The 21,390-nt window shown below is 54.0% G+C and overlaps 1 protein-coding gene across 25 annotated transcripts in view; it reads right to left on the reverse strand.

Annotated features, from left to right (window-relative positions):
• MACF1 (microtubule actin crosslinking factor 1) overlaps positions 1-21,390 on the reverse strand; it is a 301,070-nt gene that overhangs the window by 88,930 nt on the left and 190,750 nt on the right. For all 25 annotated transcript variants that reach the window (XM_075908729.1, XM_075908727.1, XM_075908730.1 and 22 more), the window contains 5 exons: positions 20,062-20,303; positions 18,296-18,425; positions 17,573-17,772; positions 15,157-15,652; positions 12,893-14,364 (listed from right to left, as the gene is read on the reverse strand). In XM_075908729.1, coding sequence (XP_075764844.1) covers positions 12,893-14,364; positions 15,157-15,652; positions 17,573-17,772; positions 18,296-18,425; positions 20,062-20,303 — 2,540 coding nt within the window. The remainder of the gene's footprint in view (positions 1-12,892; positions 14,365-15,156; positions 15,653-17,572; positions 17,773-18,295; positions 18,426-20,061; positions 20,304-21,390) is intronic.

Consider the following 21,390-nt stretch of genomic DNA (forward strand, 5'->3'; position numbering starts at 1 on the left):
CCTGGTGCTTCTGTGTGTGAGCCCGGTGAGCCCCGGCGCTCCCACAATGCACTATCAATCTTCCACCCACAGGCGGTAGAAGACGCAGCCTGGCACAGGCATAAGAATAAACCTCCTATTGAAGATGGCAGGTTCCCAGTCGAATGCACCTGCTGGACTGGTGGGTCTTCAAGGCTGGGGCTTGTTTTGAATGCCACCTTGCCAAATGCCACTTCTGTAGCCAGCTGCCGCCCAGTTCCCACCAGCATCTCCTGCCCTGCTCACAGGGACTCCCTTTGTTGCAAAGTGCACACGCAGCATGCAGGGCAGAACAGAGATTTAGTCTGTCTGATAAAACAACACGGGGACCTCTGCACTATAAACAACTCGCGGCTCCCAGCTGCTGACGGGGCCGATGCCATTCCAAAACACGCCCTGCAGGAAGCCGCCCAAGCAAAACAGCTGATTGATTGTCGCCGCAGGAGCGGCCTGGCAGGGGCCGGTGGAAAACTGGCCAGACAGCAATGAAGTGTCCCATTTTACAGACTAAGCGCGGAGCAGCGGCCACTTCGCTGTCCCCGAACTAGACAACCCTTTGGAGAGCTCGAAGCACCTTGAGAAATATGGACGGCATGTCAGACGCACGCTTTCCGACAAAGGGAGAAACGAAGGCCATTCGCCTCCTTTTAACGAGGCCGAAGAGTGGGACAAGCTTTTTAAGTGAATGAATCCACTGTCACCAGCCACTCTGCCACATGGGCACTTGCCGTTCCCTGCCCCAAGAGCTACTACTGTTCACTGAACCTTGCGCTCATCCCAGAAGTCTGGTGGGAGAACTGAGGCACAGATGGCTCGACCGTGCACACACGCTCCATCTCACACCTCTCCACGCACCTGCCCAGCCCAAGGGAGAATCCAATCAACCCTCCAGACAAGCCAGGCCCACGACCTTCCTTTTCGAGTCTGCCCGTTTTAGACAAACCTCGCCCTTCTGCGAGAACCCAGCATTCCTGGGAGGAGGGGACGCTGGTATTTTTAGCATCCCCTGGACGCACTATGGAGGCAGAGCATTTCAAATATCAACACAACCAAGGGAGGACTATTCCTTTGAAATGGAGCCATTCCCGCGGCAGCGGTTCCCAGAACAGGACAGCTGAGTCCTGGCTCGCGCATGTGTGAGTGGGAGGGTGTGGAACCCTGACCCAGGCTGGCTCCCAAAAGGGACTCGCTTTATTACTGAACCCACACGCCAATTACGACAAAACCGCCTCCACAGGACGCGACTGCATCTCTCAGCGGCTTCCTGTTCAATTTACTCCACTCTCAGCTTTCACGTCCATGTGACGCTCTGCACAAGAGAGGCCAAAAAACGCTTCCCTGCCTTTCCCGACAGGCCAAGGTCACCGCGATTCGGTTGTGTTTAGATGAACCACCGCAAGCCTGGTATCGTTAGGGGGCGGAGTCCCCCTTTGCTCCTCCTCTGGTGGAGCATGAGGGCGCTGACCACCCCACGGGTTCGAGCAGCAGATCTCTCTGCAAGCAGATCTGTTTCCAACACGCTCAGATTACCACATCAGCAGGACACAAGCGCTGGGGCGCTCCGATCAGCTCACCTCAAACAAGGCTGCTCTTCCTCCCCCTAGATGCGTAACCATCCGCTCTTACCTTTCGTTCTGAAGTCTACAACAAGCATTGCAGGAAGGCGATCTGGGCTTTCTTCCTAGTTTTCCCTCCCCCGCCCCACATCTAGCATCACTCCCCCTCCATGGGGACATTGTGCCTTTAAGAGGGTTTAACAGCTGTGAAAGAGGAGGCATTTTTGCTTGTGTTGCTGGTGCTCAAAATACTAGCCAGCAATACTTTAAGTCGGTCTGGAAAGCGTTCAACGAGGAGAAGGCATGCCCCCCCCCCCCCACGCCCCATCCCTGCCCAGCTGCTCAGAGAAACACGCCTGGAAGGAGCCACATTCCTTTGGGGTCACAGAAGGGTTAAAAATACCCCCAGCTGGACTGCGAGAGAACAGGAGACAGACTGTCCCCTCCCCGTTCCATTAAAGATCCCGCAGTCTGATGGGACGTTCACACAGGAAGTTTACCTCCCCCCACCCACCCACATCCCAAAGCCAGCACCCAGCCGGGCACACTACAGCCGGACTCCAAAGCTACGCGCGGGCTCCTGCGGCCTGACCCAGCGCCGGAACAGCTCAGCTCCTCGCACTGAAAGAGGCTCTGGGGTTGAGACCTGGAGACGGAGTCTGCAAACACCAGCAGCACGTCCATGTGCGGAGCATGGCGGGTAGCACGCGAACTCGGAACAACACGCACAGCACATGGCAGACATAGCATGACTCCTTATCTAGCTAAGTTCTGCTCTCAGGTTCAGGCCTGCAATCCACAAAGGGGTGTAGATTTTCCTTTCCAGGGTGCTAAAACCAGCACAAAGAACTGAGAGCAGATCCTGCCCCTAATGCCGAAGGGGGGCAGCTACTGTACAGGGTTACTGACAGGGACTCACAGTCGATCAACTCCGCTCACCTAGTCCCCTTCACTTTGTTCACGGACACTGAAATGGTTTTTCCTCCCCCTTTTCAAGCAGGGCTCCCCTTTGCGTTCACACACACCTGAAACCACGTTGGTGCAGTCCCCCGTCCCTCCATTTCCATGTTGGCAGTGACAAGCGTTCTGGCTAGAGAGACACAGCGAGCTTCCTTTCTGGAGTCGGGCTGCTGCGCTGCGCTTATTCGTCCAAAACGCCCCGGGCAGTACGGGCGCTAGGAATCTAGAAACAGCCTTGTGACTTGCACCTGCAGCTTTCAGGCACCCAATAAAGTTTTGTCAGCAAAGCTACATGGAGTAGGAGTGTGGGGAACCCTCCCCCAGGCACAGCTGACAAACCCCCCAATGCTTCTGTTGGCACAGTGGGGAGGGAAAGAAAAGGACCTGGGGATGACAGTGGATGAGAAGCTGGATAAGAGTCAACGGGGGCCCTGGTAGCCAAGGCGGCGAATGGCAGACTGGGGAGCATTAGGAGAAGCATTGCCTGCAGATCTAGAAAGTGATTAGTCCCCTTTATTCAGCGCTGGAGAGGCCACATACTGGAGGATTGTGTCCAGTTCTGGGCCCCCCCACTACAGAAAGGATGTGGATGCATTGGAGAGGGTCCAGTGGAGGGCAGCAAAAATCAGTGGGGGGCTGGGGCATGTGACTTATGAGGCGAGGCTGAGGGATTTGGGCTTATTTAGCCTGCAGAAGAGCAGAGTGAGGGGGGATTTGGCCGTAGCCTTCAGCTACTTGAAGGGGGGTTCCAAAGAGGATGGAGAGAGGCTGTTTTCAGTGGTGGCAGATGGCAGAATGAGGAGCAATGGGCTCACGTCGCAGTGCTCCTAGGTTGGACATCAGGAAAAACAGTTTCCCTAGGCGGGTGGGGAAGCCCTGGGCTGGGTTCCCTAGGGAGGGGGTGGAATCTCCAGCCCTAGAGATTTAAGTCCCGGCTTGACACAGCCCTGGCTGGGATGGTTGAGTCGGGGTTGGTCCTGCTTTGGGCAGGGGGCTGGACCCGATGACGCCTGAGGCCTCTATTCTCTGAGGTGATGTAGCTATACCGGCAGCAGTCCAGCTTACAGCTAGGGGCTGGGCCAGCACAAGCCCTGTTGTGTTGACATGGCTTGGAGCTATAGTAAATGTTAACTCCTTCGAGTGCCAAAACCCAACATCCAACCTTGGCTCGCACGGTCTCCTCTCCCTGTGACACAGCATCGTCTCGGGCAGTGGTCCTCAACCGAAGACCTCCCATCCCACATCTAAAACTCAACAAGCTCTAGGGAGGCCACCTTCCCCCACGACTACGCTGTCATCCAATCTCCACAGCACTCGGTTGTGGCTCACACACCACAGACTGAGAAACTGGCCCACGGCACCAAGCACCGGGCTAAGAAATAGACCCATGTTGGTGTTCTCTCAACTGTTTGGGTGACTGACTGACTCTGTGATACTGTCAACAGCACCACTGTTTGTTAGGGATGTGGAAGGTTAACCGGTTAATTGGTAAGCATCAGACTAACTAGATGATGCTTGCTGGTTTCTGGTTAGCCAGTCTGGTCCCTGCCTGCTCTGGGCAGGGGGCTGCTCCAGGCCCGCAGGGGGTCTGCTGCGGACAGGAGCTGCTCTCGTCCAGAGCAGCCTCTGTCCATGGGGAGCCTGGGCTAGATGGACCTTTGGTCTGACCCAGTACGGCCGTTCTTATGTTCTCCCCACCCTCCTGTGCATAGAGGATTGCAGTTGAAAAAGGCTGGATGACTCCCCCCCCCCCCAACCCAGGACAGCCCCGTGTCAAAGCTACCCACCCCCCAGGTGTCTTTTTATACGGGACTTTGCTGGCTGTTCCCCTTTGCCAGGGAGTGAAGGCTAAGTGCCCAGTTTGCTGCCTTCCTCCCTCTGTCAGGGGAGCGCAGGGGGCAGATGAACTTGGACCTGCCCCAGCTGGGGGACATGCCCCCTTCCCCCGGCTGAGCCCGCTGGGGCTGCAGCGGCCATGGAGAGGCGCGTCTCGCCTAGCCCCAAGTTGCTGCGGTGAGAGGGGGCTGGGGCTGTCCTCTCTCCCCGGGGCAGCCCGCAGACTGTTTAAGCAATGATTTAAACCAAGAAAACAAAATTAACTGAGCTAAGGACCCGAGCAGCACCGGGAAAATCTTCTAGCTTTTCCGCAACGAAGAGAGGAGGGGGATGAAGAGGTGAAAAGCCCTTGGCCGCTGCTGGCTTGAAGTCACTGATTCATTCGGTCAGTAAGTTTAAATCATCCTGTAGCAGAGATATTTCAGCCCCTTCCCCGAGCCAATTTCTCTGGCAGAAGGATCAACGACAACTCCTCGGAAGACACAGAGACCTGCTGCCTCCCTGAGGCGAGGCCCATCTTTAACGTGTCCTCCTGGAGGCCGGGGCCCAACCAGTTTGGCCTCCAAGGACATAGTTTGCCACGAAGGAATTCTCTGTCCTGAATCCTTTGTCTCAGGCTGCTGACACGCTGCCCAATCGCATTCAACCAGCGGTGGATCAATCTAGACCAGCCATGGGCAAGCGAGGCGAGTGAGGAGGCCGCATGAGGGGCCCTTCGGCTCACCAAGACAGTCTCCCAGGACAGGGTAGTTTTGCTCACTGGGCTTGTGTACGTAGAATGTGCGGGGGGTGCCGACCGCCCCGCAGCAGCGCTTTGACGGGAGGGAGGGGGAGCACCCGGCTCTCACAGCCAGTGCTGGGTGCAATCCGCCCGCACCTCCCTTCACGGGCTCTTGCTTCACAAGAGGGTCACACCGTCAGGAAAAAAAATACGCAGACAGAAACCAGTGTAATCTGGTAACCCCGTGCATGGGAAATGGTAAATAAAATGTCGCATGGGCCCCACGTAGAACCCTGACGGGCCACACGTGGCAGGTTGCCCACCCCAGCGCTGGAGACCTTCGGCCTCGTGGGTGAGACGGGAAAATTAGCAGCAACTAGTACAGGACTTTTCCCAACACGTGAAGTATCCATCAGGAATTTCAATTCTTGGGCACACAAAAGCGCATGAGTAAAGGGCTGGCTTTTGGAACAAAGCAGAACCTGGCCGGGAAGCGGGTCTTCGTTATTCTTCCGGGAATTTTCCAAGACGTTGGGCAAAAGCATACACTGGGAGTAGCAGGTCCTCATACTCACTGCACTTAGAACGGAGAACAGGAAGATGTTTCAACAGTAACACGTGTTAACTCTGTGGTTTTTTTGTTTATTTTCAGGTGGTTCCCTTGCTTCAGTCTGTTGTATTAGCTGGATTTCAGTCTCGGTATCCACCTATGCCTCTCTTGAAGCCAGCTGAACAAACAGCCATTTGACTTGAATACTAAGGCCATCACTTTAGTCTCTATTCAATTAATCAATTCAGGCGCTTTCTCTCAGTTACCCATCAGAATAATTCAGGTCTTCAGACTTTTCCAGGCATTATTTTTAAGACTCCTCTGGGCAACTTTGAAAAAGAAGCTCATCTGCCTAAATTTTCATCTAATCTTTTCTTCGAGAAGGAAATACAAGTCTCTCATTAGGCAAAAACACGGAAATGTTTAGGAAAGGCCAAGGGAAGGGTGACTGGGCGAGTTAGGAGAACACAAATAAATAGCAGTAACAACAACATCGTTTTGTAGAAAGGAGAAAAGACGTTTTATTTATGCAGCACCTTTTGCGCAAAGCCATCAAAGTGCTTTACAAAATGTCATCAAGTACTTTTCTGTTGCGCAGGCGAGGAAATTAGAGAGAAGAGAGATTATGGGACTTGACCAAGATCATACAATGAGCTAAATGACAGAACCAAACCCAGGAACCAGGTCACCCCGCATACAGTTCCCAGCTCTAACTACTAGGGAAGCCTCAAAGGGTACGTCTACACAGCAGTGTTATTTCAGAACAACTGACATTATTCCAAAATAACAAAGAGCGCGTCTACACTCCAAGCCATTATTTTGAAATAATGTCGAGCTGGAGGACTTCTTACTCTGACTCCTGTAACCCTCATTTCACGAGGAGTAAGGGAAGATAAAGGAAGTGTGTTCTTCCTTCGATTTCCTGCTGTGTACACAGCGCAATTGCCATAGCTGAAGTCATGTAGCTTAATTCGACTTTCACCCTCCTGCGTAGGCGTGCCCGTAAATGTATGTAAGCAAGAGACATCATGTGATAGAGCAGGCAGAGCTTCTGGCTTAGATAGAACTGGAGGCTCATTTCTCTTTTAGGAAACTATTTTAAAGAGGGATTCTGAAGGCTGGGGTCATCTTTTTGTTCCATTTTTGTACAGTGCCTAGCACAATGGGATTCCGGCCCAAGACTGGAGCTCGCAGACACCACCGCACAACATAGGTCTTATGTACCTTCATTTGCATTTTTTCAGTAACGACTAGTCTCTTTTGCTTCAAATAATGCAGCTTTCAGCTTCTTGGATCCTTAGCACATTCATCTCGTTCCTAGTTTTTCGGTGGGAAGAGGACGTGTCCTGCATCTCCAGTAAGCAAGCTGGGAATGGCTTGTTACCACTTAGCTGGCATAGCTATTCTGCATATTGATATTTTAACTGGGGCTCGTTTGAGTTCAATCATTAGCATTAATACTGAGGAACGGTTCGCCTGAGGAAACGGAGCTGACAGCAGCGAGAGATGAGAAAATGCCAAAAACTGTGAGCAGCTGCCGTTGGTGAATGTTTCTTTGTCAACTGTCCTGCCCTTCCGCGTCACTCTGGTGGAACGGGAATGCAGAGAAGATATTAACAGGTAGCAAAGTCTCTTCTGAATGAAGAAAGCGGACTTGACAGACGGGCTGCTGGTGGGTGATTCGTGCTTTTACAACCTTTGCCAAGCAAGTCTGCCTGGCTCTAAGGTAGACTCACGCCCTCTGTGTTCCTAGTGCCGTGTTCAAACCTGTCAGGGCTGAGGGCTGTCCTTTCCAGCAAGGCCCCAAACGTCCATGGCTCTCACATGCCTTAGACGTGCTGTCGCTCTAACGAGATTCCAGACGAATCCACTGCGTCCACAGGATCACAGACTCATTCCACACCACAGACTTGAAGACACAACTAAGAGTGCGTCTTCCCTGAGGGGAAGGTGCAATTTTCCATACCTGGGCCGTGTCTGATTGAGCTAGAGACCTAGCCCCAGAGCGTAGCTGCAGTGGCCCGACCGCCTAGCTGCCCCGTGAGCCATCCCATCTGAAACACTAGCTATGTGCACGGGTGGCTAGCCCGTTCTGCCATCGTGCTACGCGTCAAACGTTAGGGTGTCGGCTTGGTCAGAGCTAATGCTCCTTCACGCTGGAAATCCCCTCTCCAGCCCAGCGCAGACATACCCGGGTCTCCACTTTCTTCTTCAAAAGGACAAAGGCCTGTCTGGCTGTGTCTAGACTACATGCCTCTGTCGGCAGAGGCATGTAGATTAGGGTTGTAGGCAAAGGTAAATGAAACCGTGATTTAAATGATCGCGGCTTCATTTACATTTACATGACTGCCGCGCTGAGCCGACAAACAGCTGATCAGCTGTTTGTCGGCTCACCGCTAGTCTGGACGTTCCCCCTGTCGACATCAAAGCCCTTTGTCGGCAGCCCCGTTATTCCTCGTGGAATGAGGTTTACCGGGGCTGCCGACAAAGGGTTTTGATGTCGACAGGGGGAACGTCCAGACTAGCGGTGAGCCGACAAACAGCTGATCAGCTGTTTGTCGGCTCAGCGCGGCAGCCATGTAAATGTAAATGAAGCCGCGATCATTTAAATCGCGGCTTCATTTACCTTTGCTGAATAAACAAATCTACATGCCTCTGCCGACAGAGGCATGTAGTGTAGACGTACCCTCTGTGTCTATGTCTGCCATCAAAGCATGCCGGTGACATGAATCCTTCGGGAAGTTGTGACGCGCTCACACAGATGATCTTTGGTGCCTTCAAAGTTCCACTCTCCCTCCCTCAGCCCAGCAAAAACACGGCTCTTGTAAATAGCAAGTCTGGTGGCCAAGATTTCATAGTACCCCAGGGCTGGCAGAGACCTCAGGGGTCATCGAGTCCAACCCCCCGCCCAAAGCAGGACCAATCCCATCTCAATCATCATATAAAAATCTCTAGGGATGGAGATCCCACCCCCTCCCTAGGGAACCCAGCCCAGGGCTTTCCCCCCCTCCTACGGAAATAATTTTTCCTAATATCCAACCTAGACCTCCCCCCCGAAACTTGAGACCATTGCTCCTCGTTCTGCCATCTGTCCCTACTGAGAACAGCCTCTCTCCAGCCTCTCTGGAACCCCCCTTCAGGGAGTTGAAGGCTGCTCTCAAATCCCCCCTCACTCTTCTCTGCTGCAGACGAAACAAGCCCCAATCCCTCTGCCTCGCCTCGTACGTTATGTGCTCCAGCCCCCTACTCATTTATGCTGCCCTCTCCTGGACTCTCTCCAATGCGCCCACGTCCCTTTCTGCAATGGGGGGCAGAACTGGAGATGGCAAGTGCATTTCAGTTTCTTTACTGGACTCAAGTAATCCAGAAGTGTTGCCTTCGGAGCCATCTCTCCTAACTCCCGTGCCTGTGATTGTTGTGGCGTGAAACTGGTAAGGGAGAGAACAAAATGGACCGGGAACATGGGGGCTCGGAAGCAGCAATGAAAAGGGTTTTTTTGCAGCTAGTTCTCTTTTTGAGCAGGTGTGATGGGGATTTGTGGGAGAAAAAAAAACGCCTGGGGGTAACCTTTGTCTGAATCACGTCTATGCGGCTCCTGAAAGTCACAGATTTCACTCTCTCTTGTCCTTACTGGGACCTCTCTGGCAATCTGCCTGGAGCCCACAGGCATATCGTTTACATACACGTCCATAAAATCAGTGCATGAAGACGTCATGTCGGCTTGCACTTGTGCCTTCTGGAGAGAGACACTAAAAGTGGTTCTTAGGTGCTCCCGCAATCAGATCCTGCAAGCAATCGGCTGTGTTCTCCACACGGGGACCCAAGGAGGAGCCCTGACTTTATTATTCGAAAGGCTGCCTCTGGCTCCCATGCTGCACAACTCTCTGATCGCCAGTCCAAAAGGTGAGGGGCTGTTTTGATACCGTCCACTGAAAGATCGCAGCCAGGGGAACCGACAGCCACACCGGGCCCCTGGGCAAGGTGGGGGCATGAGGGCCGGCTCCGTTCCCTGGAAAGGGCGGGGCCTCAGACAGAAGGGGCGGGACCTCATGTGGAAAGGGCGGGGCCAATGGAAGCAATCCTCAGCATTGCCCAGACCATACCCCCCTCCCACCCCTGACCTAGTGCAACCCTCAGAGCCACCCAGAGCGCACCACCCGGCACTCCCGCAGCAATTTAAAGGGCTCAGGGCTCCAGGCTCCGTCCCTATAGTTGGCAGGCCTGACTGCAGCCCCTTTTAAGTATGAAAAAAAGGTTCCCAAAACGGCGCACACGCTTTTCCGGCTTCCACCTGGGCACCCGGTGACGATCTTCAGGAGACTCTCCCGTAGCCATTCACTGCTCTCCTCTTGCTGGGATGCGCAGTGACGTGTGACCTCACTGCAAAGCCGCAGGCGGGAGCGCAGAGCAGTCTGCCGCGCGCCTCCCGCGGCCGTTCAGCACGGGACCCAGACGCCTGGCCCGTGGAAACGAACCAAGCTATTGTTCCTCAGGCTTGAGAACGAGGCCCGAAGAGACCGCCCTTCCCTGGCCCTCCAGAGCACAAAGGTGGCTGGCACACTCGGAATCTTTCCTTCCATTGTTCCAGCTTCCCATGAGCTCAGCAAAAGCTGGACCCTGCAAAGCCTGGCTCCCACTCACAACAACATCAGCACGCCAGGGACTTTCAAAAGAGCGGCTGGCGCTGGAGAAGTTTCTAGTTTGGCTACGCCCCCCACCCCCACTAAAGGGGAATGTTCGTGACCTCAGCTCGATTGTGCTGCTGTAGAGATCAGCTGCGGGGCAGGATTCCAGGTTCATTTCTCCCTGCTCGGTTCACACGGGCTGGAGCACAGGCAGGGCAGGGCGTGAAGCCCCAGCCAGGTTTTGGAAAAGCCACCAGGGAGGAAGGACGCTCCAGGCTGCAATGTGAACAGACAATTTATGGCCCATTTTCCTAAAAGCCGGCTCTGGACAATCTGATCCTCTCTTTCCAATTCCCACAAAGGATGGAGGAGCTAGGATGTGTCATCGCTCACTCTGGTGCGTGCTGGGTGGCCTGACACAAGAGGGTCACTGTTCGTATCATTCAGTGTCGAGTCTGACATGAGGGACACCTCTTCTTCCTTAGAGGTATCTCCCTGCCGTTCCTGCTTAGTCAGTTAACTGGTTAAATGTTAGGTCGCCCTATCAATTCACCGGTTAACTGATTAACCAGGATTTTACATCCCTAGTTACATCGATGCTGCTCACATTGGTTCTTTAGGCCAGCTGTTTCTAGGAAGAGTTTCCTCTGTGTAATCATCATTTCTTCACCAGCCTTTATCTTCCCCCAGCTTTCTTCTCTTTCAATTTGCACATGGATGAAAACTAAAATAATTCCTGCCACGTTCGTTTCTCTAGGAAACTTCTGCAAGCAGATCTCCCAGCCCAAGAGAATCCCAGGGACTCTGGGAATAAGCAAGGACTCCCTGGAAGGATGCTTCTCTGGCTCCTTCGGTTGCAGTACCTTTGGTTCTGGATGTCTTGGAAGGCTGTCTTCAAAGTCACTGAGATGCAGCCCGACGCTAACTAACTAAATATCCTCTTACAACCACATGAAGTTCGGCTGCCAACTCTTTCCGGCTCTCGATGCCTGTCAGGTGAATCACAAGGCATTCCATTTGAGCTCGGTTTCCTTCTCTGCAGGAAAGTTTTCTCAGTTCCATATGCACCGTTTTACAGGGTCGAACCTTCCTTTTGGACATTCCTATTCCAGGCTACAAGTGGCTCTCTTAGGTGGAGCTTAAACCTCTCTCAAGTGACAAGCCAAAAAAGCCCCTCTGAGCTGGAATAACAGTGTCCACATAAGGGTTATACCAGCAGCACCAGACTGATTTAAGCTCTCGCCTCAGGTTATACCGAAAAACGTTCCCATGTGGACGAGGCCTAACGCTTTGAGAGGGTCGTCCGTGATACTGTAACAGAGGCCTGTCTGAATGGGATCAATTAGTTGTATGATGAAAAGTAAAGCCATGTCTTCACTCAGCGGGAGATCACACTGCCGCAATCCATCTTCCAGAGTTCAACTGAGCGGGTCTAGTTAAGACTCACCAAATCAAACTCCAAGGGAGCCTCTATTGGCAGCCAGTACTCTTGCTCCTGCGAGGAGCAAGCGAAGCCAACTGGAGCATTTGCTCCTGTCAGCCTCCCACTGTGAGGATGGTGGGGAAACTCAAATTAAGATACGTCAACTCCAGCTACATAATTAACGAGGCTGGAGTTGCGTATCTTGATTCGACCTTCCCCTATAGTGTAGATCTGGCCTAAATGGCTCACCCTTTTATGGCTCATTCCCGAGTGGCAAGATGTAAATGAAACTAGTCACTAGCAGTGAGGTGCATCAGTAATGGTGATTTCAGACTGTCTGATTCTCTAAGCAGCCCGAGTGTAATTCATGTAGTGTAACAGCCTGGCCTGTCATTAGATTAAACACCTTGAACACCTTCTCTCTTTGGGCTCAGTTAAAAGTTTTGCACACATACCTGGACAGTCGCCAGCATTACTCTGCTGGCAGTGTGAAAGCCCGACAGCAAAAAATGGATGAGACAAAGGGAACGCCACATACCTCCAGCTGTAACAGTTCAACACTACCTGTAATTTTATCCAAGCCCATCTGAGGAAGTGGGTTTTGCCCACGAAAGTTTGTGGTACTCCATATATACGTATTTGGTTAGCCTCTCAGGTGCTACAGGACTACTCTCTCTCTTTTTTTTTTTTTTTTTAAGTTACAGACTAACACGGCGACCCCTCTGGGACCCCCTCCTCCCCAAAAGAAGAGACAGCAGAGTCCAAAGTTCCTGAACAACAGCTGAAGTGCTGGGGCTGGGCAGACATCCCAACTCAACAGATATATAGATGGATCTCTCAGAAGATACTGAAATCATGAAACAACGTTGAGGAATCAACACACGCATTCCTTGAAAAATACCAAAGCGAAAGAGCCAAGAGATGTTTGGCTATTCTGCAGAGCGGGCAGTGGGGAAAGACGAGGGCCTTTCAAATCTGGCCATGAGTCCAGCAAGAGTGATCAAACTTTTCCTTCCAGATACTCAACTCCTAAATGGCACCGACCAGCTGCGTCAGACAGTCTGGCAGCATTTTAGCGAGGAAGTGATCAGAATTCGGCAAGGAACACACTGCCGCTGCACAGCACAAGGGACCGGGTCAAACCGCAGCTAAACGTTTAACCAGCATATGCCACTTACAACCCCCCGCCTCAGGCGCGCTCACCTTGAAATCGGCCAACTGCTGGTTAATGGTTTCCACCTCCGTCCCTGCAATCCACTGCAGCGCCTCGTTCTCCTCCGCCGCCGCCGTCATGTGATTCAGCTCCTTCAATTTGTTGTAAAAGTCCTCGACTCGGGAGAGCGTCGTCTCCACCTGCTCCTGGCGATTTTTGCCCCTTTCCGTCAGCTTGCTGCATTGTTTGTTGAGAGTCTCCAGTTCCCGTTTCAGCCCCAGCAAGTCCGGGCTTCCGTCATCCTCCAGCATTTGCCTGCACTCCGCCTCCGCGGCTTCAATGTCCGACTTCAACACCTGAAGTCTGCCCAGGAAGGTCCGAACATCCTCGGCTTGCGAGTGGAGAGTGTCGATGTCTCGCCCGACGGACCCCATGCTATCGAGTTCGTCGTCCAGATCTGCCAGCTGCGAGAACATCTCCCGGACGTGGTTATTAAACTGGCTGATTCCTTCAAGCTTGGTCTCCATCAGGGTGCAGCACTCGGTCACTTTTTGTTTCACTGTTTTAAAGTCCTCCTGGGAGTCCTCCGCTTGCCGTAAGAGCTGGGAACAGTCCGACCCCTCTGGAGCGTCCTCCACCAGGCCTCGCGTGAAGTTCCTCAGATAATCCACCTGCGGCTCCAGGGCCTGCAGTGTTTCCTGCTGAGCCCGCAACTTTGCCAAGTTCTTACTGCTGCAGGCTTGGGGTCCCAGGGCATCGTAGATGTCCAGCTGATGCTTTGCTCCTTCCAAGCGCTTCTCAATGGTCTTAAAGTTTTCCTGGAACTCCTTGAGCCTCTGGGACATCTCCTCAAGGGACCCCGTCTTGGCTTGCAGCTCCTCCGTCATGACGTCCATCTTCTGATCGACCCCAGCTTTCTCATCCCGCACCTCGTCCTCGTCCGCCTGGCACGCCTCGATCAAGGCGTCGGCAGCCCCGTTCAGCTGCTCCAGCAGGGAGCGGCGCTTCTCCACGTCAGCCAGCAGGGCTTTCGACCTCAGCAGAGTGGCCTCGAGCTGAACCGGATCCAGAGTTACTTCCAACTCGGACATCTTTGCCCGGCAGTCCTCTACCCACGGAAGGAGGTCTTCCATGTGCCGCTGGTACTTCTGGGCCTTCTGCAAACAGCCCTTGAGCCGGGCGTGTCTGTCGGCCGCCTCCCTGCTCAGCTCCTCCCAATGTGTTTTGAGGCTGACCAGCTGGCTTTGCAGGGCAGTCTTCTCCGGCCCCGGCTGAGCCGAGAGAAGCAGAGCCTCCCCCTCCGCCACAATCATCTCGTAGGAGCCGCTGTGCTGGTTGAGACTCTTCTGGAACTCTTCTTGCTCCTGGAGCTGACCCTGCAGCCTCTCCAGTTTAGCCGAAATAGGCCGGCTCTGGGCTTGCTGGCTCCGTTTGTCATCCAGCCAGGTCCGGAGCTCGTCAAACATGTGCTGGAACTGCTGGGAGCTGGCGAGCGCCGTCTGCAGCCGATTCATCCGGTCGGCTGAAACAGAGAGAAGATTCGATAGTGACAATGAAGCCGGAACTTAATCAACGCGGTGGAATGGTTTTAAAAAAAAAAGTCTCGGGATGCACAAGGGCATTCGGATTCACGGGGATGGATTCCGCCCCTTGCGCATCTGGAGTCTTTCACTCGTTAGGCCGTGAACGTCATCAGAGACGGTAACACAACAGAGAGGGGTCTTTTTGGGCTATCAAGTCTCTATATACAACCCACTTGGGGAGTGAAGATCCCACACGGATGCCCACTCTGTTTCTTCCCTTTTATTACAGGAGATTGGGGACAGATCCTTCTCACACCCAGTTAACACCAGTAAGCTGTGCACTTGGGCGGTTGCTCAGGAAAGATTCAAATGCCACCCCCGGATTGGTTGAGCACTCACAGCTAGGTTTCTTTCTACTCGTGGTGCACATTCCCACAGGCATTGGTGCATGCAATAAATTTATTCTGCATGCGGATGGAAAAGATTAGAGAGAACATTGGTCAGCACCACTCCTAAAATCAGACCGCATAGGTTGGCAAACTGAGTCCTACCCTTGTAATGAAAGGTCACCCTCTGCTCAACCTCCACCCTCGGTAGCAATCAGTGAGACTCTACCCCACACCCCATGCTGGGCACTGCACCAAGCACGCCTTTCTGGGCCCTTTTCGGAGCACGTTTCAACTGTAAACACAGCAGCAAAGCCTTTCCCCGCCAGTCTTAGAAACGCAGGGACTGCCCAGCCCTTGGTTCGGACGGAGCACTCCCCAGCCGGACAATCGTTGGCCTCTCACCTGCGAGGTCTTCCAAGCCTCTGAGAGGCAGAGCCACCGTCTCCAGACGCTTCCTCAGCTCATCCTTGAGGTACTGCTCCCCGATCAGGACAGAGAGCTCGTCGCACAGCGTCTGGGCCTCCGTGATCTCCTCGTCCAACTGCCCCAGGTCAGAGCGGAGCTCGCTCGTTTCCTCCAGCTGCTGCTTCACGGCCTCTGGCTGCGTGCTGACGGCAGGCTGGCTGCTGAGGCGCTGCCCCAAGGCCTTCACCTTCTCCGACAAGCCCCGCAGCAGCTCTTGGTACTGGGTGCTCTTGACGATGGCTTGGTCAATCTGGCTGGAACGGGAGTTGAGCCTTTCCGTTAACTGGGTCCATTTCTGATTCACGCCTTGGAGCTCCTCCTGCACCTGGCTGGAGGATGGAGAAACGTCTCCAGGGCTGGCTAGGATCCCCTGCGCGGCCTGGTTCAGCTGTTCGTGCTGCTGTCTGCGTGCTTCGAATTCCTTCAGCATAAACTGGAACAGAAATAACACCAACGTGTTTGTGTAAGAGTGACAGCCCCGAATACACAGATCAAAACCAGACAGGCCTCCAGTGGCTTTAACCTCTGGATCGGCTCACTGGAAACCCCTGGGACAGAACTGCAAGCAGACAGCAGCCATCGGTTTAACACAACGTTTCAGCTTAACAAAATTTGGAGGCATCTATGATTCCGTCCCTCGAGTATCTCTCTTCTCTCCCTTATTTGTCCTATTGCTGTTGCACACAACGTAAACCAGGGACACACGGGGAGATGTAATTATATGAACTGGGTATATTTCTTTGTGGCTTGGCTGGTTACAGATGTATTAGCAATCTGTAACTAGAGGTAGACACGCAGCGAGGAGGCAGGCAGGTTCTCATACAGATGGATAGTATTAACAGAGACCTGCCCAGTATTCACAAAGGTCTCTCTTCGGTTATGTCTCCACTTACCAGAGGATCTACCTTCTGTTGATCGATCCTCCGGGGTTCGATTAAACGAGTCTAGTAAAGACCCGCTAAATCGAATGCTGAGGGTGCCCTGTCACTGTCTCGAGGAGTAAAGAAAGTCGATGGGAGCGTTTTTCCTGCCACTGTCCCACTGTGGGACCGCCCCAGAAAATCAATGGAAGGTACGTCGACTCCAGCTACACAAGTCACGTAACTGGAGTTGTGTATCTTGCATCAATTTTTTCCGCCAGCGTGGACCTGGCCGTAGAGAGTGGAATTATTATTATTTTTTTTTAATTGAGGAGTCAACACTGAAACTCTGTGCAGAGAACAGAGACGCCGCTGTCAATTGCATGGAGCGTCGCGGTGAGAAGAGGGGTCGGCCCCTGCGTTTGTGCAATGTGGAGTAGGCAGGACGCTTTTGCTACACGAGAAGTGGGTTTCAGATGCCAAGAGTCGGTCCACATGAAGAGGGAGCCTGCAGCAAGCGGGGGTATCAATCCATCCCACGCGTGCCGGGCTTGCTTTAAGTGCCTGTGCGGATTCCGCTGACGTGGACCTTCGCACGCTTGGCTTTCCCCAGCTTTGACACTGGACTAGATCGACGCTCACCAAGCCGGGGGGTTCAAACTTTTTTCCTCATGACTCAGGTGAAGAAAATTGTTGATGCCGCGACCAACAGAATGTGACTGGAGTGTGGGCTCCGGGGCGGGGCTGAGAGCGCTGGAGTGTGGGAGGGGGCTTTGGCATGCTGGGGGGTCAGGACTGGTGCACAAGGGGCTTCCAGTCAGCGGGTGGGGATGGGGCCTACGGCAGCTTCCTGCTTCTCCTGGCCCTGCAGACCACACTGCCCCCAGCAGGTTCCCAGCCCATGGGAGGGCAGAGCTATGCTCAGGGCAGGGGCAGTGCACGGAGCCCTGCGCGCTCCCCCCCGACCTAGGAGCCGGGCCTGTTGCCGGCTGCTTCTAGGGCGCAGCGCAGTCTGTGGGGCCAGGACGGGCAGGGAGCTGCCTTAGCGCCCCCACTGTTCACCTGATCCCCTGCAGCAAGAGACCCAGCGCCCGACCTCCCACCCCCAGTGACCCCTAGTTTGATGGCGCTAAGGAACCATCAGTGCCCATCAGTAAGAGCCACACAGACACAACGTGCATGGCACGCGAGCACAGGGGAGAGTTATAACCCAGCTGGATTGCACAGACAAGCTCGAAGGGTGCGTGCTCCGGAGCAGGAGCAGGAGCAGGAGCAGGAGCAGGAGCAGGAGCACGCACACACACACACACACACACACACACACACACACACACACACACACACACACACACACCCCTCCCCACCCCCCCCCCCACCACACACACACAGACCCACACTTATTAACCACAGCAGGGGGTCGTGTCCTCCAGCCCACTCGACTGGAACTGCCAGCTCCTCTTCATTGTGTAACCTCCCCAGGAGCTGCCTCTCACCTGGACCTGCTGCTTTTGCGCATTCAGCATGTTGGGGTCAATGGACAGGGGCCCCAGCACGCTCATCATGAGCTCCTTCTCCGTCAGCCACGGACGCAGCTGGGCTTCCGCGGCCTGGAAGCTCGCCAGTTGGCTCGCGGATTTCTCCAGCTTCTGCTGCCGCTCCGCTGTCACCCGATTGGCCCTTGCCCACCTGGAGTCTGAAGACAGGAAATGGAATGGCTGGTCATTTTACTGCTAGTAGGAAACCTGACACGGGAGGCAGCAGGTGGGTTCTTTAATTTCCTGCCTTGGTGGAGATCTCCCCGGCTTTGACCAAGGGGCAGCAAGGGGGCTGCAGGAGTCACCAAGACGGGCTCCCAGGATGGGGCAATTTTGCCCCTGGCGTGGGCGTGCCGAGAAGGCGCCGGAGGTGCCGCCTGACCCGCCGCTGTGCTGGGACTGGCTGCAGAGGGAGCACATTGTGTGCAATCAGTGTGCACCTCCCGCCACCTGCCCTGTGGGTCGCTGTAGCGATACTGGTAGGGAAAAAAGGACACAGCCCGACACGACAGGACTCTGGCAACCCTGCCCGTAGGCAACAAGAAGCAAAACGTCTGGTAGGCCCCACACAGAGCCCCGATGGGCCGCGTGCAGCCTGTGGGCCCCCCAGATTGCCCCCCACTGCTTTAAGGGCTGGCTAGAGACCCCCTAAAAATCAGGCGAAGTCCATGGGGAACGTACCAAGGTCATCCAGCATCTTCTTCCAGTTTGCAGCTTCTGGAGAGTTAGGGTACTTCTCCAGCAAGCCGGAAAGGGCTGCCTTTGCTTTCTGGATCTTCTCTGAATTCTGTTCCAGCTCAGCCAGGAATGCCTAGGACGGAAAGAAGTTTGGACATGCAGAGAGGCGCACAACCAAGACGTGATGCAAGCGGGAGAGCTGTGCTGAGGCGGGCTGCAGCGCGAGGGAAGATAGCAGCTACACTCGGAGCTGCGTAAGGCTTCATCTTTAGGCTTTTATGGGATCATTTCATCAAGTTACTAGCACTTGAGCTCCCTTGGGCCTTGAGAAGAGAAGAACTGAAAGGTTCATCGCTCTCAGTGTCACGTTAAACTGCGCGGGGCTTTCCCGTGGAAACTGGACCGGCCTCTGAATTGGCACCAACCGCGATAAGCCTTGTTCATGGAGATAACTGCCTGCACCGGACAGGCCTCAAATATCGAAAACGTCACGCTCACCACAGAGCCCCAGAATCACCGAGAGCAGGCCGGGAAGCGACTTCAAGAGGCCATCTAGGCCAGCGTTTCTCAACCAGTGGTACGAGCACCCTTAGGGGTACTCGAGAGGAGTCTGGGGGGGGGGGGGTACGGCAACACTACTGAGATTTGGAGAAAGCTGAAGTTTTGTTTTAAGTTTCACAATGCTTCATTATTTTGGTACTTTTTACACCCAAAAATGTCATCGCCCGCCCAGCTACGATTAAGTTGTTTAAACAAATGTGTTGCAATGGTAGAAAAGAAATGTGTGTGTCTGAAAACTGTAGGGACTGGGGGGACTTATAATTTTTTTTGAAAAAGGAGTATTTTATAAAAAAAAAAAAAAAAAAAAAAGGTTGAGAAACACTGATCTAGTCCATGTCTCCCATGCAGAGGCCATCTCTGAGGGGCGTTTCTCTAACCTGTTCTTAAACCTCTCCAATGCCTGATGTTCCACAGTATCCCTAGAAACCTGTTTCCAGGGCGTAGCTATTTGTAGAGTTACAATGCTTTTTCCTACTATCCAACCGAAATCTCTCTCGCTGCACTTAAGGGTACGTCTACACTTAAAATGTTACAGCGGCACAGCTGCGCCACAGGAGCTGCACACTGACGGCGTCGGTAACCTACCCCCCGGGAGGCAGCAGCTAGGCTGAAGGAAGAATTCTTCCATCAACCTAGTGCTGTCTGGATGGGGACTCGCGGTGTGGATTTTTCACAGCCCTGATTGATGGTCCTAATTTTCTAGAGCCGACGAGGGATGTCTAATCCCGTTCAATGAATTAACCGGTTAAACGTTAACTCAGTTAACGTTTCCAGCTGCTTCCGGCCCTACGCTGGGCTGCCGACTCCCAGCCTCCCCGGCTGCCACTCCTGGCCCCACATGGGTTGGAAGACAGCAGCCCCATGGGGCTTCTCCTGGGTAATGGTTAACTGTTGCCTGTTCCCATCCCTAGCACAGACCAGGCCTTAGTTGCTTCCTCCTCGTCCTACCCGTGGTGGACGCAGGGAACCACCAAGCACAGTTCTCTTCCTAACACGCCTGGACAGATCTGAAGCTATTTGAGTCACATGGGCCTCAGTCTTCTCTCGGCCATGCACATTTGTGCCACGTTTAACCGCTCGCACGCCCACGACGAAACGCTCTCTCTAAACAGGCCGTCGTCGGTTGCTCCCAACTCAGGGAAATAAAGAGAGCGACCCAGCCCCCCCGGCCAACGCGCTCCCCCGGCCGGCTCCGAGAGACGCGTTACCTTGTTGTGCTCCGCCTGGGCTCGCATGGACTCCGGCTTTGCCGGGGAGGAAGAGGCTTCGAGCGCCGACAAGGCGCGTTCCTTCGACTCCAGCCACGTCAACACCGAACGTGCCTCCTCTTGGACTTCCCGCACCTTCTCCAGCACGGCTGACAGCTGCTCTCGCCGCTCCCGCAGGGCCAGGCCTAGCCCCTCGTACTGCTGGTTCACATCAGACACGTCACACTGGATCTCCGTCAAATCTAGCCACAAAGACACGACCCTGAGCAGAAGAACGGCAACACCACGCCTCCCCAAGGGGCTGGCCCTGAGAATCCGGGGCATCCCTCGCACTGACTGTCAGGGCACCAGAAGTGGACATGAGTCAACAGGGGGCCCTTGTAGCCAAGGCGGCTAATGGCATACTAGGCTGCATTAAGAGGAGCATTGCCAGCAGATCCTGAGATGAGATTACAGGCAGTCCCCGGGTTACGTACAAGATAGGGACTGTAGGTTTGTTCTTAAGTTGAATCTGTATGCAAGTGGGAACTGGCGTCCAGATTCAGCCGCTGCTGAAACTGACCAGTGGCTGACTACAGGAAGCCCAAGGCAAAGTTGCTCTGCCCCGGGCTTCCTGGAATCAGCCGCTGATCAGTTTCAACAGCGGCTGAATCTGGATGACAGTTCCAACTTACATACAGCTTCAACTTAAGAACCCCTCAACTTAAGAACAACTCTGCCTCGGGCTTCCTGTAGTCAGCCGCTGGTCAGTTTCAGCAGCGGCTGACTTGGGGACGCCTGGGGCAGAGCAGCTCGGGTGCTGCTGGGTTGCTCCAGTAGCGCCGCTCCTTGGCGCTACTGGACCAACCCGGCAGCACCCGAGCTGCTCTGCCCCAGGCGTCCTGATTCAGCCGCTGCTCCCCCCAGAGCAGCTCCTCCCTCTCTTGTTGAGCCAACGAACGTCCAGCAGCTATCGAGTGAGTTCAGTCACCTTTACAATTCCAGGTTAAGATGGTGTCATAACCCTCCGAACCAACAACCGTCACAGCACGTCTTGAAACCGTCAGCTCTCTAAGGGGACGTCTGCACAGCAACATTATTTCAAATAACAGTCCGCGTCTACGCAGCAGGCGGTTATTTCGAAATAATGTCGAAACCCTGTCAAGCTGGAAGACTTCTTACTCCGACTCCTGTGCCCCTCAGTGTACGAGGAGGAAGGGAAGTCGGAGGAAGAGGGCCCTACTTCAAAGTCAGTGCTGTGTAGATGCTCCCTATTTCGAAAAAAGCTACGCACTTGACGTCGCTCGGTTTGTGTAGCTTATTTCGAGTTCAGCCCTGCTGAGCAAATAC

This window comes from Pelodiscus sinensis, chromosome 25, assembly GCF_049634645.1.
Source record: "Pelodiscus sinensis isolate JC-2024 chromosome 25, ASM4963464v1, whole genome shotgun sequence".
NCBI lineage: Eukaryota > Metazoa > Chordata > Testudines > Trionychidae > Pelodiscus > Pelodiscus sinensis.